The sequence below is a fragment of the Epinephelus moara genome, chromosome 23 (assembly GCF_006386435.1).
Source record: "Epinephelus moara isolate mb chromosome 23, YSFRI_EMoa_1.0, whole genome shotgun sequence".
NCBI classification, from domain to species: Eukaryota; Metazoa; Chordata; class Actinopteri; order Perciformes; family Serranidae; genus Epinephelus; species Epinephelus moara.
In genome coordinates, this window is record NC_065528.1 from 8,705,693 (window position 1) to 8,726,396 (window position 20,704).

Below are 20,704 nucleotides of genomic sequence, written 5' to 3' on the forward strand. Positions count from 1 at the left end.
AAAGTGCAAGTTTAAAACATTTAATTGCTATGCATGAAAGTTTAACTTGAAGATTCTCCTTAAATTGACATACATACATTGACAGATCATGTCTTTAGTGGAGAGCCCCCACTCTGTCTATGGTGTTGTTGAACTACAACAAGGCACAGTTCACTACAGGGAGTGGTGTAATCTGCTGCTGCTGAAGTTGATCACTTTTACCAGAGAAGAAAGAATGAGAAGCCTTATAGATGAAAAATCAGCTTTTGTGTTTTGTCAACTAGTCAAATGTCATATTTCTACACCCAAAATTTGTAACATAGTATTCTGTTGAAATTAATCTCAAATACTACCCATAACATACCCATTCCTGGACCCCCTGCAGTTTGCCTACAGAAGCAACAGACCTGTAGATGACGCAGTCAACATGGCCCTCCATTTCATCCTCCAGCACCAAGACTCCTCAGAAACCTACTCCATGATCCCTGTTTGTGCTCTCTGCATTTAACATCATTCCTGCTCTGCTGCAGGACAAGCTCTCCCAGCTGTACGCGTACGACTCCGCCCGCAGCAGGATCACAGACTTCCTGTCTGAAACTGGGGAAACGTGTCTCAGAATCCTGAAACATCAGCGCTGGTTCCCTTCGGTGCTGGGTCCTTTCCCCTCTGCTCTTCTCCCTGTATACAAACAGCTGCACCTCCAGAGTCACAAGTCCTCACAAGTCCCTCAGGCCACACCAGCCTCATCAGACTCATCTCTGGTGGGGCTGAGTGTGCCTGGTGCAGACAGAGCAACCTGGAACTCAATTCTCTGAAGACAGTAGAGATGGTTGTGGGTTTTAGGAAGAACTCAGCCTCCACAGCTTCCGTCACTTTGTGTGACTCCCCAGTCAACACTGTGGAGTCTTTCTGCTTCCTGAGCTCCATCATCTCCCAGGACCTCAAGTGGGAACTGAGATTAACATAGTGCTAGTGTAGTAGTGACACGGTGCTGGTAATATACATTTATGAATAAAGAATCACTTAAAAAACTCACAGAAAACTTGAACTTTGAGAGCCTTGATTATTTTGTAGTATCTATTTTTATTAGCTACACAAATGTCATAGTTCAAGGTGTTAGTGTCAGTGTGTATTTTTGCCTGTCTGTTGGTCAGTCCATCTCTTCAATGCAGACTAAAATATCCTAACAACTAGTCAATGGATTGCCATGAATTTTTGTACAGGCATTCATGGCTCCAGATGATGAATCCCAATGACTTTAGTGATCCTCTGACTTCCCATCTAGTTCCATCACAAGGCTGACATTTGTGGTTTTGGGCGAAACGTCTCCACAACTGCTGGATGGCTTACAGTTAACTTGTGACTTTCCTTTGGAAAACTGCTGTGGATTTTGAGACATGGTGATGTTTGGAAAGCCACTGATGCAGTATTTATAAAAAAAAAAAAAAAAAAAAAAAAGCTACTCAGTGTTTAACTTGGTCCTGAATCCTGGCACCTCTTACCCTTCACAAGTGGATCACTATTAGATGTGCAAGGTCATATAGTGGGCCAGATTGGACCTTTTGGTGGGCCAGTTCTGGCCCCCAGGCCGTATGTTGACACCTTTGGTCTATACTGTAATTTTATTATGTTGGTTATCTGCACACACATCTATTCCATGTGCAGGAAGTTTCTCCTCATCCAAAGTAAGGCTCTGTAAGGACAGAGGGTCTTGTAGTCTGGACAGATTAAAAAGCCCCTTGAGGCAAATTTGTAATTTGTGATATTGGGCTTTATAAATAAAACTGACTTGACTTAAACACTGTGTTCAAGTAGTTAAATGGAAGGGGGAGTTTATTGCATGAATCACATTATGATGATGATGGGAGAGGAAAATTAAAATGGTGATGGTTGTGATGTTAATGGAATGATGCTGCTATTGCTGATGAGGGTGAAGGATGATGGCTATAACAATGAAAGCGACAGTGATGATGATGATGAGGGTGAGCTTTTGTATCAGCTGATGAAGTTCGCGCTACTGATCAAGGTGCAGGTGGATGATGAGGATGATGGAGCTGCTGTGTCTGATACTGATGAGAGCACTGAAATGATGGTGAGATGATCATGATGTTGCACAAAATGATGATGATGATGATGATGATTAAGACTGAAGTGGTGGGGGAATTAATAATGGGGGGTGATTATAATGACAAGAATGAATGAAATGATGAGGAAGATTATTTAATGATGAGAAGAAGATAGTCGTGGTGATGATAATCTTTCATCCCCTTCTCCCCCCTATAGGGGCACCCTCGGAGCCGCCCCTCCCATGGACAGCGTTGCCTCGGTGACTGCCGGTTTACGTGATGACGTCGGATGTATATGAGCGCAGGCGGCGGGATCTCTCTCCCTTTTACCGCCATCGGAGCGGAGTCTCTTTCTTCCCCGGGACCTCTTCACTGCGCAGCGCCGCCTCACCAGTGCAGCCTCCGGCCAGACAGCGAAGGTAAGGGACAGGACTTGGAAATGGCTTCGCCAACGCCCTGAGCTTATGCTTCGTCTCGGAAGTTAAATTTCAATCCTGCTGCTTTCATAAACGGCGGCAGAGGAAGACGGCTCCGCTTTGCTAATGCTAGTCAAGTCAGACAGCGGCAGCAGCCATTGAGACTGGCTCCACCATGATGTGTGTTAACGTTACACGCGATTAAAAAAAATAATAAAACAACGATTATCATGTATGTCCGTTTCCACTGGATTATTATGACAACCGTAGCGTTGATATAAACGACAAAACGTCGCATAATAGCTGTTACTGTCGGCTTTTTTCGACATTTGTTGACACGTGTCTTGTATCTTGTATTTTTGGAGTTGACCTTATTTTTTTGGAGGATGATACCCAGGGTGGGGAACTGTGGATGGGAGTCTGGACTTAGAGATACAGCGCGGCGGTTGGTTTAGCTGCATAGCCGGTATTACTACATAACGAAAGCAGGTTATAACATGGTATCGGAGCGCTGGCACCACTTCCTAACTGGTCCATATTCTCTAGCTACGGCACCGTGCCTGTCGTAGCTGTTCCTCCCACTTGCTCAGCCCAAGTAACGTTAGTGCGCATCAAGCTAGCAGCACATAAGCTAGCTTAAGTAGCCAGACACATCGAGGCAGTGCAGTGACAGTACCGGGCAGGCCGGCTAAAGTTAGCCTGTTTACTAGCCTAGGGCTAGGCTTGTTTGTGGAGGAACTGAGTGGACATTTGTTGTTTCACGTCGGACGGTAAACGTTTCAACAGGTTGGCATGCTCGCATGGTCCATGTGAAGTTTATAAAATGTGGCTTCAGAGTGAGCAGACAGGCACCCACCCAGGGCTTTTGTCAGTCATTGATGGTTTGCTCGACTTGAGCATGCAACACGTGGTCGCTGGGCAGGATTAGGAGGAAAAAGCCTGTCCCAGAAAGTAAAAGGTCTGTGTTAGGTCACTCTGCTGGACCACATGGAGTTGATATCTTTTTATATATAGATCTGAGAGAACCTGAATTGTGTAGTGGCTATTTGTTGGCTTTTTGTGCCAGTGGTGGCATGATTAAAATGTGTATTTGTGTATGCTTGGCAGCTACATTCCAGGCTGAACATGACCTGTTAAAGCTGTAACGTGTGCCAGATATATCAGATATGTCTCATATCATGAATCATCACTGGGACAAGTCAGATGTTGATGTTAAACTCATGAGATAGCTTTTCACATGATCTACATTGTTGAGATGTAGGGGTGGGGGGAAAAATTGATACAGGATAGTGTTGCAATATTTTTGCCTGGCAATATTATATTGATACACAGACCCTAAGTATTGATTTTATTGTTATATGAATTATTATTTACAATACAAATTAAACTTTCGTAGCCCACTAGAATTGTGGAATCAGTTGATTTTTTTAGTCCACTGGATACATTTTGCTGCAGTAAACACAAAGAAAGTGAGATGAACAGACTGAAAACTTTAGTAGTTTTCGTTTGGGGACATAATTTGCATTTGAAAAAGGTCATAATTTGCAAAATACTGCAATATGTTGTCATAGTACTAAGCATATCACAATACATTTAAGATCGCAATAATATTGTATTAGCATTTAAGTGTCATGATAATGTCATATTGTGGAGCCTCTGGTGATTCCCACCCCTATTGAAATGCCAAAATGTTTCAAAGAGATAACATGTACAGGTATTCTAGGAACGTCTACAGTGACACATGACATAAACACACTCCTAACTCCTTCAAGGCATCATCTACATTGCGTGAAAATACGAGACCCGTCTCCTAGTAGAGCAGTTTGTCCATATGTTAACATGCAATTATTTTTATCCATTCAGAAACACCCTGACAACACATTTTGTGCAGTGACGGTATATTTGAAAAATGTGTGCTGCTGCTAAAAGCTTTCTACAGTACTTTCCCATCAATAATTTGGCATAATAGAGAATACATGATGGCTTGGGTGGGGGGTGTCATCTTACCTTAGCTACTGTAGTGTGATATGGGGCATATATGCATTTATTATTCCATGTGCCTTTGTTCATTTGGACCATTGTCGACTAAGAAGTGAAAGCTTTAAAGTGTATTTTCATATTTTTAAAAAATGACAGAATGCGGCTCTCTTTTGAGAAATGGGACATGATTAAAGCCACAAATCAGAGTCAACACACAGGCTGCTCTCTCCATCAGTTGTCCCCTTATGGCAGAAGAAACAATTTGATCTGCCACGTGACTTTGTTCGGAGCTCGGTGAACTGTCACATCAGCTCTGTAGTTGAATAATCTTGCTGTATTAGCTGAATGTAGGTGAGCTAATATATAGAGAGATGGTGATGATATGATGGCTTTGCTGAAAGTATATCTGTCCTCACTTAAAAAAAAAAATCTTAAAGGCAGCCTCTTGCTTTTAGTTTAAATTGTTTACTCTCTTTGAAAACAGTTTGATCTCAGTGTCTGATTTTCTGAGCATGTGTGACTCCAGAGGTTCTGGGCCTTGGGACCCACAGCTGTGCTTCTGTTTAAAGTGTCACCATCTAGTAAGGGCTGATCTACCCCTGGGATGACAGGTGGATGCAAGCAGGAGGGTGGCAGTCAAAGACCAGGATTAGGGACCTTTGCCATAGGCTGTACCCTATTACAATCAGAGTCACGTGTGCTGCAGGTGATTTTTGAGTGACCATGTGCTGCGGTGGTACCAGATTTATGCTTTATGTTAATGTGAGTCTGGGTTGGAACTGGGCGATATGGTAGAAATGAGTCAATTTTTCAACAAGATATATTAGATACTCCTACTTGGCCATGAGTGAATTTGCCAGCAAAAGGTGGTACATCGAGAATGAAATTGGGATTAAGAGGCTGTACAAAGATTGTATTTTTAGGGTATTAATAATTCTAAAAACTTGATTTATGTTTAAAAACAATTCATATTTAATGCACACTATACTTGAAAGTGGACAAGATGTTTTTGTAATTTGGTAAAGGGGGGGGGGGGGGGGGGGGGGGTATATGTGCATTTCGTGGAATAATCAGCTGCTGCCTGTAAGAGTTCCAGGGTGTACCACAGGAACAGTGTTGCTAGATCTTCTTGCGATTTTCTTCGTTGTATTTAGCAATACAGGTGCATAAATGATACTTTTCAAACCATACCGGTGCCTAAGCACTGCAAGGGCAAGACAGGGGAACTTGGCTTGGGTCTTGGGAGTTGTAGCATTTATTCACTGACAAATACATTGATGCAGAAATGAGTACTTAACCCAGAAATGAGTTAGCATTTTAGCACTCCTGGGTCCCTCGTCTCAAAGTCAGTGGGTTTTTAGTTAGTTGCCTGAAGTAAGCGCTGTGATTAACACAAGCTTAAGAGATGTTCACTTTTTATTCTACAACATAAAATACATTATTAAATACCCTGCTCACAATTTTTGAAGCCTTCAAGTGTCCTTTAAAAAAAACAGTTGCTAACGAGTGGCTAAATGAGACTACAGAACGTCATCACGCTGAACACAGCTTTACAGCCTTGATGTGGTGGCGATGTTAGGCTATAAGCAAACTACAACACAGTCACATGACTAACGTTGGGTTTTTATTCCTTTTCAACTTCATTTGCACTTGAAAGTATCATAAACTTGTTTGCCACAGAGCTTATTTTCCACTGTAATTCAAAATCCAATGGTACTGGTTGGTACCCAACCGCACCTCGATCGACCTTCCCATATTTGAGAGAAAAACTCCCTGAAGGAGTGAAAGACAGGTGAGCAATAGCAAACACTTAACATGTATCCATAGTCCTGTGCATAGCTTACCACATGTCTGGGTGTTTGACGTTTTTACGTTGATTGGTAGTGGCCGCATGTTTCACTGATGGAAGCTGCCAATATTTAAGGCTAGCCTGACATAACATAAATTTCCTAACTAGTTTTGGATCTACTCTGGTTGGTGCTACTATTGAACACATTCCACTACCTCAAATGACCTGAAAGTACGACTGTTACATCTGGAAATCAGATTTCTCCCCCGCCCATAAGCCAGCACCACAAGGCTATGGGTTTGAGTTACAGCCACCTTAGCGATTGTGAGTTTTGACACCGTTGTCACTTCCAGGTCATGATCTATTGCCTCACTATCTTATGGGCCCCGATCGCCTCTGCAAGTCTCCCCTATCTGTCCCTTTAAAAAGGATGCCATGGTAATCCATCTCTGTAAAGGGAAGAAGGCTCAGGGAGAGGTGAGGGGTGGGTGAGTCACAGTCAGGGTTGATCCTGTCTGGACCGAGAAGAGAACTTCTTTTATAAGCAAGTGGCCCAACTTATCCAAACCCAGGCTTAATAAAAAAATGCTCACTGTCCATTGAAAGCAGGAAGTTTATTTCAAAGGAAAGGTTGTGATAAACTGAGGAAAGTGAGGTCGTCATAATTATGGGTTACTCATTGTGTAATTACTGGTTTTGCAGGCCTTTCCTTATAGAATGGAACAATAAGGGCAATGCATCCTTTTCCACTGTACCACCTAGTTTTAAAATGGGCAGAATATTTTCATGATACATTTCTAATAAGCCCCAATATTCTAAGGAGACCTCTGCATAGGAACTGAGTCAGCCTGCATTCTGGAGAGACTTAGTTTATACTCTTTGTAAAGACAGGCAGACTTTTTTTTAGGTGCAGCTTACATTTTAAAGGAATGTTTCTGTACCGCTGATGTGAGAGCTGCTCGCTGTTTTTTCAAGTGTTCTGCTTTGCTTTGATCTTTCTTCGGATGCAGGCTGTCAGTTCAGTGTTGTTGACTGCTGCATAGGTTCCTGTTTGTATGCATTTTTTATGCATTTCTTCTTGGATGGGGGTAGAGCACACACAGCGGTATTTTGCAGGAGTAGGATTAGTTGTAATGCTCATTTTCATTGTATTTGTATTCATTGTCACAGAGGCAGGGTGGATCACCACCAGGGGTGTAACGATTCTCCAAATCCATGGTTTGGTTTAGACCTTGTTTCTTTTGGGGGGGACTGAAAAACAAACAGGTCCTGTCTCATCTTGTCTGCTCTTGTCGTAGGTTTGAATGTCTGAAGGTCTTTGTGACCACATTGCATGGAAACATTATTGGATTAGAGATTAGAGCCTCACCTGTGGTTGGTGTGTATGCCAGAACCTTTATAAGGTGATAATGCAAGATTCATACCAGTGTAGAAAAGTGTGTAAGCCTTCAGGTGTAGTGTTTAACAGGTGCTCAACTGTATCAAGAACTAGGAATAGGTTGTTGGTATAGCTGTAGCCTACTTAATCTGATTCAAGATACTTGAAAATACTGGATGTCCTGGTCTGAGGCTTGGGCGGTATCGAATTTTTTATACCTTCCTGAAATTCCCCCACCTACCAGACGAGTTTGCTATTTTTCGCAAGCTCTCTTTTACCTTCTTCAGACTAATAAATACACAACAGACACTCACAGTAATGTTAACAAAAGTTAAATTCTCACGACACCCGTTTTCCTTTTTAAATAGAGAGATACAACTATAAACCTTTTGAATTTCGTTCATCTTGGCCATGGTACTGAGAATAGCTTAACTGCCTCATAAACTCTTCATAACTCATCACACTTCATTCAGACTCAAAACTCACCCAAACTGTAACTGTTTGCCATCCAGTTAGTAAGTCCACTGTTCCTGGGGTGCCCAGCGGATCAGTGGGTGGAGCTGGCAGCCCATGTGCAGGGGCAGTATCCTTGCTGTGACGACTGCGGGTTCGATTCCAGCCCGCAGCCCTTTTTTGCATGTCGTTCCCACTCCCTCCCCCTTTCATGCTTCAAACTGTCCTGTCATTAAAGGCAAAAAGCCCCCCAAAAATCTTTGAATAAGTCCACTCTTGGAACAATTACCAACTCCGCTTCGGCCGAAATAAATCGTTACCTCACTTAGTTTTCCCCCACGGTCTCTCTGTACCTTTGCTGGCCAGCTGTTTACAGTCCTGTTATTTATCCCTCCACCTTTCGGCATCACGACGTCTGTCTCAGCTTCCTGTTCCAGCAGTAGAAACGGATACCAGAGACTGACCTCTGGTGGCACATGCTGTGCACTACATACAATTGATTTAATAGAAAGACGCTCCTTTATTTATGAAGGTATTGAAAGTCATACTATGGGGATTTCTAAATACCCTGCTATCCTGTGATATCGCCCAAACCTAGCTTAATTCATTGATATAATATGAATTAAAGATTAACGGGAGAATGCGAGTTACTCACAGAAATAACATTTAATTAGTGTCAGCTGATACTGCCGATGCTTTCAATTCAACTGGAGAAAGAGGTGGTTGCCTGAATGTTTTGTACACAGGGTGTTGATAATTATAAGTAGCGTCAGAGCTTCACGAATATTCCGAACCTTGATGTCAAAATGGATAGTTATCAATGTGTCCAAATAGTGTTTCACATTTCCACACTCCACACAGAGTAGAACCTGGCTGTTGTTAAGGAAAGTAGCACTGGATCAGATTTTGATCGACTTCATTTTAGCCTATGCTGATGCATTAAAATGTACTCAAGTTGGCCCTGATACCAGCTTGGGACATCTCAAAAATTAACCATAACTCTGAAAAAACAACAACAATGGTCATGATATACGAAGGCATATCAAAGAAATGCTTGCTGTTGTAATCGCTCAGCTGCAGGAGTGTTTTTGCGCTTAACTACTTAAAAAAACTTCTGTACCTTTTTTTTTTTTTTTTTAACTGTCATTCATTTTGTAGCTAACTTTAACATCACCCCTGTAGTACTTGAAGCGTCTTAAAATTAGCATCAGGAGTGATTTGCAAATGTTGTCTGACCCAAATCTGGTGACAGTCAAATGTTAGTCAAAATTAATTAGTTTATGTCCTCCAGTATTTCCAAACTAATTACTCTCTCTGCTCTCTCTTCAGCATCACTTGAGACTCGGCTAAGATGGCAGACATCGACAAGTAAGTACATGATCCACCAGTGCTACTCTGTGTCAAACACTTGGCCTCTCCGCCACCTGTCTCCTCATTTGGCCGAATGCTTGTGGTGCCTGAAGCTGACAGTTAAAAGGGAAACACCTGCTGTGATATCACCGATTTGGGCGAGGTCAGATTAACATTATTAAACACATAAGGGGCAGTGCAGCAGGCTCTCCCTTGATGAGTCCTAATGGAAAGCCTTGTTTACTAAAGCCAGGGCTGTTTGGAATGCCACGCCTTGGCTTTGATTACATTGCGACCGTTTCACACACATAAAAGACACCTTGCAACATTTGAGTGATGGATGTTAAGACGTTCTATCAGCAGTGATGCTTCAGTGGTTGTCGCACAACACAGCATTGGATGCAGTCTTCCTCACACACTCCACTGTTAGCCATTGATTTTCATTTGTGCCGCAGACTGACAGGAGGATGAGAGGCCATGCCGGTGAAGCTGTGTCGTATTCAGTATTGAGCTCTTCTGCACTGCATCTTAAAATACCGTGTCATGTTTCAGTGCTTGGAGCAGCATCATGGGTAAAAAGAAGCAGCCTCAGTTTTGATTACTGCTGGTTGAAACAGCTGAATTGTAACTGTCTAGGCAGGGAATAAGACTGAGCTCCTCCTCTTGACTCGCGATTGTTCCCTGAAGCAAATCATGCAAGTTGGGCTGCAGGTTATTGCTCATTTTCAGGGTCAAGTACTTAACCAATCCTTTGCATGCTTATTCTTTGAAACCTCAGTTGTGAATTTGTTATTTTCTGGTTAATTACAAACTAAACAAGTTTCCTAGTTTAATTTTTCAGTGTCATGAAGCAATTATGTTTTTGGAATTAGAGAGGCGTTCATTTGGTTTGCCTGTCAAAGCAGCTGGCAGGGTGGCCAAAGTCGCTGGCAGCCTCAACCGAAACATGCCAGAAGTAGTTGGTGGCCGGTGTTAGTTCTGTGCACTCAAACAGTCTGAAGTGTTTGTGTGTTGGCTGACCTTCCCTTTTGTCCCTTGTGTCTCCCCGAGCAGCAAAGACCAGGCTGAGATGGACCCGGCAGATATGGAGGACGTGGAGGAAGTGGAAGAGGAGGAGACGGGAGAAGATGAAAACAGCAAAGGTTGGTCTGTCTACAAAAATGCTGCAATAGAGGTTTTGATGGTGTGATTGTTGGCAAGATGTAAGTTAAGTGACGAAGGATCTGTGTTTTTTAAAATGCAATTTAATGTGAATTTGTGCAGTTTAGATGATGGAATCGAGGATTTGAATCAATCAGCTGTGTGGAAATGTCATTTCAGTAGCAGAGTAACAGTGTGAACTTTGTGTGCCTCTGCCTGGCACTCAAACTGAGGAGAGTTATTTGCATGACATGATTTTGAATTGTAGTTAAGAGCCGGGAGGCACTAATCCATTTTATTTTGGGATCTCGATGCTGTTTATGCATCCTTTGATGCTCAATAAATGATTCAGACGGTTTCTCATATATTAGCCTACTCCCGGCTCATTGTGGATAGATATAGATGGCTGTTTGGCCTTGTCTATTTATAACAAGTTTGAATGGTCTTTTAAAAGCCAGACTTGAAAGAAGGCTCGTTCTGGCTGCCTGCGACTGATCCGTCATAGCGACCACACTCCCAGGAAAGCTTTACATGAGGCCTGGAAACTGATGGGAGATTATAAATGCATGAGTAATACACAACTTGCCAACATTAACTTCACAGTGCAAACTCTTAAGAAACATCACATGTCACACATTCACACATCAAGACTGCCGTGAGACAAGTAACAAACTCAAGAGGGACCCACAAATCTTAGCTCCTAAGATTCAGTGAAGTGAACTTTTATTTAAAAAAATGAGACTATTCCTGTTGCTACCACAGTGTGAATTATACAGCAACATCCTTAAGTTTATTCAACGTATTAAGTGTCTCTACTTCATGAAAATAAGGATGCATAAAAGCTCTACCTGCATAGGTGTAGGTGAATGTGGTGACCTGGGGTTACTGCTATCAAATCCTTAACCTAGCAAGTGTATGTACCATGTACAATTATATGATAGCAATTTATGGACCTAAAACACACCAGTAACAACAATAAAGGCCAGTAATGATTTGCATTGACTTTTAAACTTGACGTCATTACACAGGTGAAATGGTGGAGACATTAAAAGGTTTTTTGTCGAGCATCCCTGGTGATATTATTCGAAAATCCATGACCATCTGTTGTGCAGCTTCAGGAATGGACGAGAGTCAGTAGAAGTGAGGAAGGGAACAGTTAAGTTAATATGCAAGTGGCCTGTGTAGAGCAGTGCATCCGGAGCATGCTAAAAGTCATAATCAATCACAATCTTAAAGGAGCAAACACTTCACTTTGACGGCATAAAAAGTTACTGGAAAGGGTGTGATGATTTCTCATGGACAGGAAAAGGCAGCTGTGGTCTAGAATAGTGTTGCTGTGGACTCTGATGTGACTGCATGTTACACCACATGGTTTAAGAAGTTTTATTTCTCCCACTGAGCAAATATGTAAACATTGGAATTCATTCTGAGTAGATTTAAGATGTGTGCAGTATTCATCTTTTGTTAAGAAGCAAATCAAGTTTTGCAGCTGCCTTTCAAGCTATGCAGGTAGATTGCTATCAGGATAAATTATGGGTGGAGTGTCCTTTCGGGGGTCATTATTAGAAATGTTTGGTTAAGGTTAGGCATGCCATGATACCAGAAATTTAATAATCTTAACCGGTACCAGTAAATTTCCTTGATTGTTGATACCAAATTAGACACCACTAAAACAACAGCAAAACACTAAATCCCATGTACTAAATGCTGCGATCCACCTCAGACACAAAGGACTAGTCTATATGGGTTCATAAGATTTTGTAGGTGATGAAATACATCAATACATGGCCTACAGTATATTATCGCATTTCTCCATTGTTGTTTAGCACTAGTTCTTTGTGGTAGGCTATCTGTCCCACCTCTCCTCCACTAATTGGCCGACTGGGTTAAAAGCAAAAATGATAAGCGCAGCGTCATACCCAACGTTGAACATTTTCAACTCTCAGACCAGAAAACCAGGCAAGACTAGATGCTAAGCACCTCGTTAAGCTGCTTGTGTTTGTAAAGTGTAAATATGTGGCGCTCCCATTGCAAAGAATTAACAAAATATGCTGGCCTCAGGAAAACTTTCTTTTTTAAGCGTTGAGGCGGAGCCGTTGGTGCAGCTGCACTCATTGCCATCCTCCATTTGTTGGTGTCCTTCCCTGCTAGTAGGCCGCTGCTTCTTTCTTTGGCATTTAACAGCAGATTAGAGCACTTGTAGGTGTATATGCTGCCCAGTCTTATCCGGAAGAATTGCAGCTTTGATACCTGCGTTACTGAGGCAAAACGACTACTGTCACATTTTCAGAATTTTAGCATGGGCTTGTTACTGAAGTATCGGTTCTCTTGATATGCCCAGTCAAGATCAGAAAGTGCATGGTAGTCTGGAGGGACAGAGTTCGGTGTACACAGGGGACACTCATATTATCACCTCAAAAAGCAAATGGCCCCGTGGTAGCTGACCCTCTACTGATGTATCTACCAAAAAAAAAGCTTTTTGTATTACAGCATCAAGCCAACAGCTTGTGTTGTGTGAATTCAGACAAGCAGAGCTGTATTTATTTGACAGGATGCAGAGTCTTGGACAGCTGATCTTTGCTAGCTGGTAACACATTACAAGCAAAGTGCCCAGGATGTGCCAACAGAGAAAAGTGACTTCCAATCTCTTTAATCTTCTCACCTGCCAGCAGCGATCTGACTGAGCTTTGATAGGTGCAAGCAATGTGTCGGACACTTGGATCGTACCATCTGTCACCTGTCTGGTTGCACAAAGGAAGAGCATGCTTTATTGCCGACTGCCTCCTCTTGTGTCTATGCATCACCGGCGGAGTGCACGTCATCAACCAGGCCATTCACTGTTTACCTTTTATTTACCTGAAATCACACAACATGCACAATATGCAGGAAACAGACATGTTAAAATGTGTCTGAGAGATGAATGCTCTGAACAGGAAGCTGCTCTTGTACTCTGCTCCACCCCACTCGCACACTGTGATAAACATAAACAGTGCTGCGATGTGCAGTATACCTCAGGATGTCTCGGATATTGCAGGAAGGATAAAGATGTAATCCTGACTAAAACAAATAAAACTTGTGTCCTTGTGCAGCTGCTGATTCCTGTCCCCAACATGAATTTGAGCGCTAATGTAATCAAACCTCCCACTTCAGCTCTCATCAAAAATATGAGCGAAAGAACTCTCTCATGCTCCTGAATTGATTTTGCTGTCCTCACGTTGCACTTTTGACTGTATATATGTGTTGTGCTTTTTCAGCTCGTCAGCTGACGGTGCAGATGATGCAGAATCCACAGATCTTGGCCGCGCTGCAGGAGAGGCTGGATGGCCTGAACGGCTCGCCATCAGGGTACATGGAGAGGTGAGACCTAATCTTATTTTTGGTGATAACTTAATCTTGGAACACATTTGTGCTGCTTGTCCCCTCTCACAGTTGTCAGAGCAGAATCAGCTGCAGTGTGGTTGACAGATGTTCAGTGTCTGGAAGGACTCTAAAGCAGGGAAGATGTTTTTAATGGAAGTAACTGCATCTTATATGAAACTTAATATTGGTAAACACTATTACATAGTTTACATTATCCATCAAAACATTCTCATCTGTCATTTTTGTATAAAACTAACAGTAAGAAATATAAAATCCAGATAATAGATTTGTTTTTAGTGTAAAACTCTCAGTAACTTAAACAGCGGATGTTTTTTAACCCTGCTGTTGATCCCTGTTGCTGTGGGCTATCAGTTGTAGGTTGTAATCATTTACTCGCGCCTGGGTGGTAGGTGGATGTTTATGCTTGAGCCAGTTGCATACTTACATGGTAATTTCTTTTCTAAGTGGTGGATGTGCCTTGTTGAGTAGCAGTGCTTTTATGCAAATCAAGTTCAAGCGAAGTTCAGTCATATTCATGTTTAGCAGCAATTTTAAAAAAACGAAGTAAAAGATAGAACTGAATCCGGACACTGCAGACGCAGCCTAGGAGCTCAGGCAACGATGAAAGCCTGTATATGAGACACTTACACGTTGCTGTCTCAAAGACAACAGCCACTGTGTCTGGTAACTGGTGGCGGTTTATCTGCCAAATTTTAACGGCATTTGACCTGCACAGAGTTGGGAGGGTTACTTTCAACATGTGTTTCACCACAGATTACCAGGGGTGATGGGAATCCGGCATTGTGCCAAATTTCTGGTGTGCGGCGATCAGCGAGGGAAAAAAAATAGTTGATGCAGGATTTTTTTTTTTTTTTAAATGTCTGTTTTGGGAAATGCGTGCCCCATAGCGCTTTTAGCAGGGTTGTACTCAACTCAGAATTATGTCATTTGAATCAGACTTGGTAGTTCAATCTGAATATCTGATGATTCTTTTTTAATATTTGAGCAGGCTCAGCAGGATGTTCAATGTGACAATAGCATTCACGTAGTAGAGTAAACTGACTATGCCTATGACAGAATGGAAATGAGCAACGTTGATGAAACTAGACATCAAACAAAAGTCAGATACTGTTTTGTATGAAGTTGCTGTGAGCTGTAAACTCACCATTTCTAAGCAGACGAGAGAAGATCATGTTATCTTGGAGCTTTACCGTGCCGAGTTTCTCCTCCTCCGGACTGCTGCATCATGTCCGCTGCTCTCTGTACCAAAGAGAAGCATGAAAGTCAAGAGCGCTCACTCCACAGCAAAATCTGGGGACCAAAATGTCCCCAGATGTGCACGGCACAGCACACTCACTAGCAAAAAAACAAAACAAAAAAAGACTGCTTACCTTGAAGCAATCTCAGTTGACTGAGGGGTCTCCAGCTTTCAAGGGGCACTGTGCCCTAACGGTAAACAAGCAGCACTCTTTGTCTGCACTAAATCCAATGAATAAGCCCTTCTGTCACGCCATGTAAACAAATCACATACCTATCAGCTCTGCGCTTGACTGGAGACATTACCATTTAAAAGATGAGCAAGTATTTGCCATCTTCCTACTTTCCTACTAACCCTTTTTGAAAACACATGTTTTATATTGTGATATCTACTGACTTACAATATATCCAGCAGCTAGTAGGTTATTAGCGATGGCCATTGACCAGAAAATTTCAGCTCCCTGGTGATCTACCTCCAGCCAGCTGCAACCTTATTTAGATTTTTGTAGATCATTTCTCATTTAATCCTCAGGAATCAGCCCATCCTCGTCCACTGCGGCGCTTCAAAGTGAGCAACAGGAATAAATAGAAACAGTGTGTCAAAGTTGGGCTCAAAAGGTTGCGCTGCATCACTCGTTGCCAGTCAAGACATTCCAATAGAAAACGGTACAGTCAAACTGACACTTCGCTCACATTGCATTCAGTTAGAGTTCAGAGTAATCCCTTCAAGTAATCTGTTGAACAATAACTGTATTCAGAATGGATAAAAGTTACTCATATTTTATGCTCTAAACTTGTAACATAATTATTTGTATTCCATTACTCTGACCCTGGGCATCCAGCAGGTGGTGACTTCAGCAGCATAAGTTAAGGAGAAAAGGGATGTGCCCCGCTAGATTAACGCCTTCGTCAAAAATGTGTGGAAAATTTGAAATGGCAAAAAATGTAAATGAAATGTGTGATTTATAATTGTTTTTAAATTTATTTTATTTTTTGTTTTTTTGCGTTTAAACTTTGACTAGTTGATCAGTCTGAAAGTAAGAAAACAGTCAAAATTAAGCACTATTCAATCAAAATGTTTAATAAATGTGTAAAAAATATTGTGCATATTATAAGAGCATTTGAAATTGTTAATCTTGTTTTTCAGTAATAAACGTGTATTTTAAATACAGCTGAAATATGTGACACTTTGTGCTGTGCATTATGAACATTGCACTGTCTCCTACAAAACATGAGAACAACTCACTAAACAGAAGTTATGAATTTTTTTTTTTTTTTTTAACTGGATTTAACATCCTAACTCCTCGTCATTTAAGAAAACACACATGATCGTGCACGGTAACTGACACACACACACACACACCCACATACATCCAAGCTCCTCAAAATCTTTCCTAGTTAAATGGCTGCAGACAGCTCGAGACTTGTACCAGATGTGCACGCAGTTCCATCCTTGAAGGTGCATTTCTGTTTTCTATATGCGTTTGAAAAAGTTTAAGTGACTAGCATTTCTGGTGCTGATTAACAAAAGGTAGCAACACTTCAGTAAAAGTGCATATCCCTAGTTGTTGCCTTACCATTTTTCCACCTAAAAAGGTCGCTGAACATAGTCCCTTGCTTACTTCTCCTGGAGTTTACATGACTGTGAGCACCAGGTTATCTACTGGGTTAAGTCCACAAAACTGGCATTGTAAGTGTATCCTGCTAATGCATGTTCTTAGGTAATTTGAACATTTTAGTCATGGAGCTGGTGCAGAGGTACAGTCAGTAATAGTACTCTCTGAGATGCTGTGTGAATGTAGTCGTGTGTCTTGGCTGCAGGGCTGTGCCACCCACTGCTCCTTTTCTCAGCAAAACCATCAGCAAGCAGCTCTTTGATCAACTTGTCAAGTATTTGGCAGTCACCAACAAACTCACCAGTTACAACATCCCAGCACTTGGGACCAAACATGCATTCCCCTGCCAGGATAGTGCAGGCGTTTTAATTTACCATACTGCGGAGAAACTCGACTCTGTGCAGCCGCACTACAGCACTCTAAGCCTGGAGACCAATGTCATCTCAAAATTACTGCTCGAGAATAAGTCTCTTGATGTTCAAGGCTTCAACCAGCTTCCCAGCAAGGCTGTCTGTGGCAGCATTTGAATACAACAAAACATACAAGATGAACGGTTGTTCAAACTTTTGTAGTGCTGTAGCTATTTCAAACTTTCTTTCCAAATTTAGAACTGGATGCGAGCCTGCCAACAAACTAATGGCATCAATAAAAGTCTTATTAATTCAGCCTTCATTACATAAATACACTTGCTTGCGCGTGACACACTGACACACACACACACACACACTGCAGGAACAGTAGATGTGCAGTGGGAAGAGATGTTAGCGTGATGGGGCTTTTCTGGTCAGGTGCCCTAGGAGCATTTAGGGGTGTGGTGCCTTGCTCACCTTGCCAGTGCCCAGAAGGTGAACTGGCACCTCTTCAGCCACCATTTCACACTCTGTATTCGGTCCGCCCCCTGCTTGGTTTCCCGAGCCAAGTCCTCACGGACTGAGCTACTGCCACCCCAGAGATGTTTGCAATTTTAAGCACAAGCAAGAGACCTAACATTAAAACATTCAAAACAGCATCTGAAAGAAAAGATTTGGATTAAATCCTAAAAAGACAGTAAACAAGTCGTTAATCAGCTGCAAAAGTATGGGATATAATCTTAATGAAATCATTAAAATCTACAGTGACTGTTTACATGCATAAAATGTTCAGTTTTTTTCCCTCATCCTAAAAAAGACAATATATCTGCTAAGCTGTGTACATGGCTTATGAATATTCCACTAACATTTCTGTTAACATGCAGCTGTGTGTACTCCGATTAATGTGCCCTTTCTTTTGGGCATGCTTCTCTTACCCCAGCCTTGCAAACTGCCATTAAAATGCTGTTGACATGTCCAAAAATGCTCCTAAAACCAAAATAATATCAGCATATTCCTAATTTTGTTAAGTCATTTAAAGCTGTACCCCAGAAAAAGGGACTAAATATTTGTTCCACAAGCGATAAAAAATAATAAAAGCGATAAATAAAACTGATAAAATTAAAATAGAATTGCATCAGGAATAGAAACGTGATTTATTTAGCTGATTTTAGGGTGTTTAGTCCCTTATTGACTGACTACATTTACATACATATTAATATTCTACTATTATTCCAACAATATACGACAATATTCCAAATTTGATGCAGGAAATTTAAACAGTATATTCTGTTTGGATTTTCCAAGTGAAGCATTTTCCCATTAAGACACAATCTTGGGATGCATATACTATAAGATGTATACAGGTATTATGTAACTTACAGAAAGCCAACCTGCATTTTGCTCACAGGTTGCGGTGATGCATTACAAGTCAGGGCTGAGATATAAAACCTCTAATGCTGCCATAGTTCAGGCCTGACAGGATTGTTTAAGGTAGCAATTGTTGCCTGAGTGAGTGTTCCTGTCTCTACAGAAGGTTTAGCTCTCAAGTGTTTTGAGGTCAGTGTATCATTTAAAAGACAATTGAGGAAACGCCCTGACAATATTATTTTAAATGTTATAATCTCAAGGAATCACTGCATCACCCACAGCAGGAACCAGGCCATAAATTCCTGCAGCATAAACCAATAAATATGTGTACATGTTAGACACCATTTCTTCACTCTGCTGTTACATGAAGCAAATCTCAATAAAAGCTGTTCTGGGCACAGTTTGAGTTTGTTTACAGTGTGTACCTGGGAGGCCACCCCGACTTATTGGAGATCCTCTGGGGACAGTGCTGCTGGGCTCTAAAGCTCTCAGCAGATTAACTTCAGAGGCAGAGTGGTACTCTGCCACCATTTGCTCCCCATTAAGCACATTCTGTCCAGTGTTTTGAGTTTAGAAGGCTGGAAGCAAAGGAAATTTATGATCACAAAATATATCTTTAGGTTTCAGATTGCAGAAAGAGCTGCACAAACCCAACACAACATAACTTATGATTTATACCTTGGTCTCATTACTGTACTTTTTTGGCATAATTGACCAGAAGTATAATAATTGTAGTTATTTGCAAGGAAGATCTTTTTGCAGGATTATACTCAAATCTCTGATTGTGTCTGTCACCCCACAGTTTACCAAAGGTTGTAAAGAGACGTGTAAACGCCCTCAAGAACCTGCAGGTCAAGTGTGCCCACATTGAAGCAAAGTTCTACGAAGAAGTACACGAACTGGAGAGAAAGTACGCAGCCCTCTACCAGCCCCTCTTCGACAAAGTACGTCTTTTCTACCTTTTCTTTTTGTACTTGTATTTCTGCAGCTGTACCGTTTTTGTCCACCTGTGTTATAAAAGCATATTCCTTTTTTGTTTTCAGTGTGTACTTGAATTTTTCTAGATACAGTTACACGTTCTGTTTCCTCAAAGCATTAACTATAAGATCAACAAGCATCACATTTCAGTTTCCATTTAAAGACTTATGAACCTTTATGATTTGATACACAAGTGTATCAGTGATGGGAGTAACTGCACAAAAAAACATGAGGCACTTGATGCATGCACTGTCAAATACGTGGTTGATGCATTCTCCCTCAGCATCTGTTGCCTTGAGCGAGCTGCCATGTTTATGCTGATCTGTACTGCTGCGCACCCAGTCAAAACAACACCACCACCACCACACACACACACACTGTCCAATCTTTGATCTGCGAAGCAACCTCAGGATTTAAAAGCACCTCGGGTAGTTCCACTGACTGACTCAGATATAAAATGGATCGCTCCAGTTGTCGCTGTAAAGCTTCTTATGGCCTATAAATGTAAACACAAATGCTACTATGTGGCTGTAGCATTTTATTATTGCTCACACTGGAATGTGAGGCTAAAACTCTTAAAATACCTGGAAATGCTGAACAATGTGTATGATTTACCAAAGCTCAAGGTAATCTCGAGACACCTCACGGTTTGATTCAGAGGGCTACGATGCAATTATTAAATGATTATTGATGCATCAAAATGTTTGTTTCTTTTACATGATAGGGCTAGTGTGACATGAAGGAAATAATTTCTACCAAGTGCTTTTATTAATATTGTCACGATATTGCAGGGTTGAATATTGGTGCATTCACAAAATATGAACGTGCACAGTTGCCCACGTACAGTTTACCGTTTTGTGTTTGGGATACAGGTCATAGGAAATTGCAGATTAAATAGTCAACTGACCCATTAAGAAGAGCAATGTATTCAGACAGAGATTTTGGGGATTTGATAGTACGATTGCAGCCACTGCTATCTGTTGCATTTTTAAACATTTTTCTGTTGTTATAGCGCCACCCAGTTGACAATTAGAGTTAAATTTCTCCAGTCACCTTGAGGCATCCTTTTCTACGTGTCTACCAGGTTTAGTAAAAATCGATATGGCGGTTAGGCCTAGATCAGAAATTAGCTCTCTAGCGCCCCCATTTTGTTTGATCAGGTCAATAATGGAGGGGTCCCCTCAGATTATGTGTGGTCATATGCCTACAAAGTTGCGTGGTGAT

General features: G+C 41.5%; 1 protein-coding gene across 1 annotated transcript in view; it reads left to right on the forward strand.

Annotated features, from left to right (window-relative positions):
• The first annotated feature begins 2,343 nt into the window (after positions 1 to 2,343).
• The window catches only part of nap1l1 (nucleosome assembly protein 1-like 1), a 31,440-nt gene continuing 13,079 nt past the window's right edge, over positions 2,344 to 20,704 (forward strand). Inside the window, exons 1-5 of the mRNA XM_050035745.1 lie at positions 2,344 to 2,464; positions 9,391 to 9,429; positions 10,465 to 10,553; positions 13,806 to 13,908; positions 19,305 to 19,446. Of these exons, the coding sequence (XP_049891702.1) occupies positions 9,413 to 9,429; positions 10,465 to 10,553; positions 13,806 to 13,908; positions 19,305 to 19,446 (351 nt within the window). The 5' untranslated portion in view covers positions 2,344 to 2,464; positions 9,391 to 9,412. The remainder of the gene's footprint in view (positions 2,465 to 9,390; positions 9,430 to 10,464; positions 10,554 to 13,805; positions 13,909 to 19,304; positions 19,447 to 20,704) is intronic.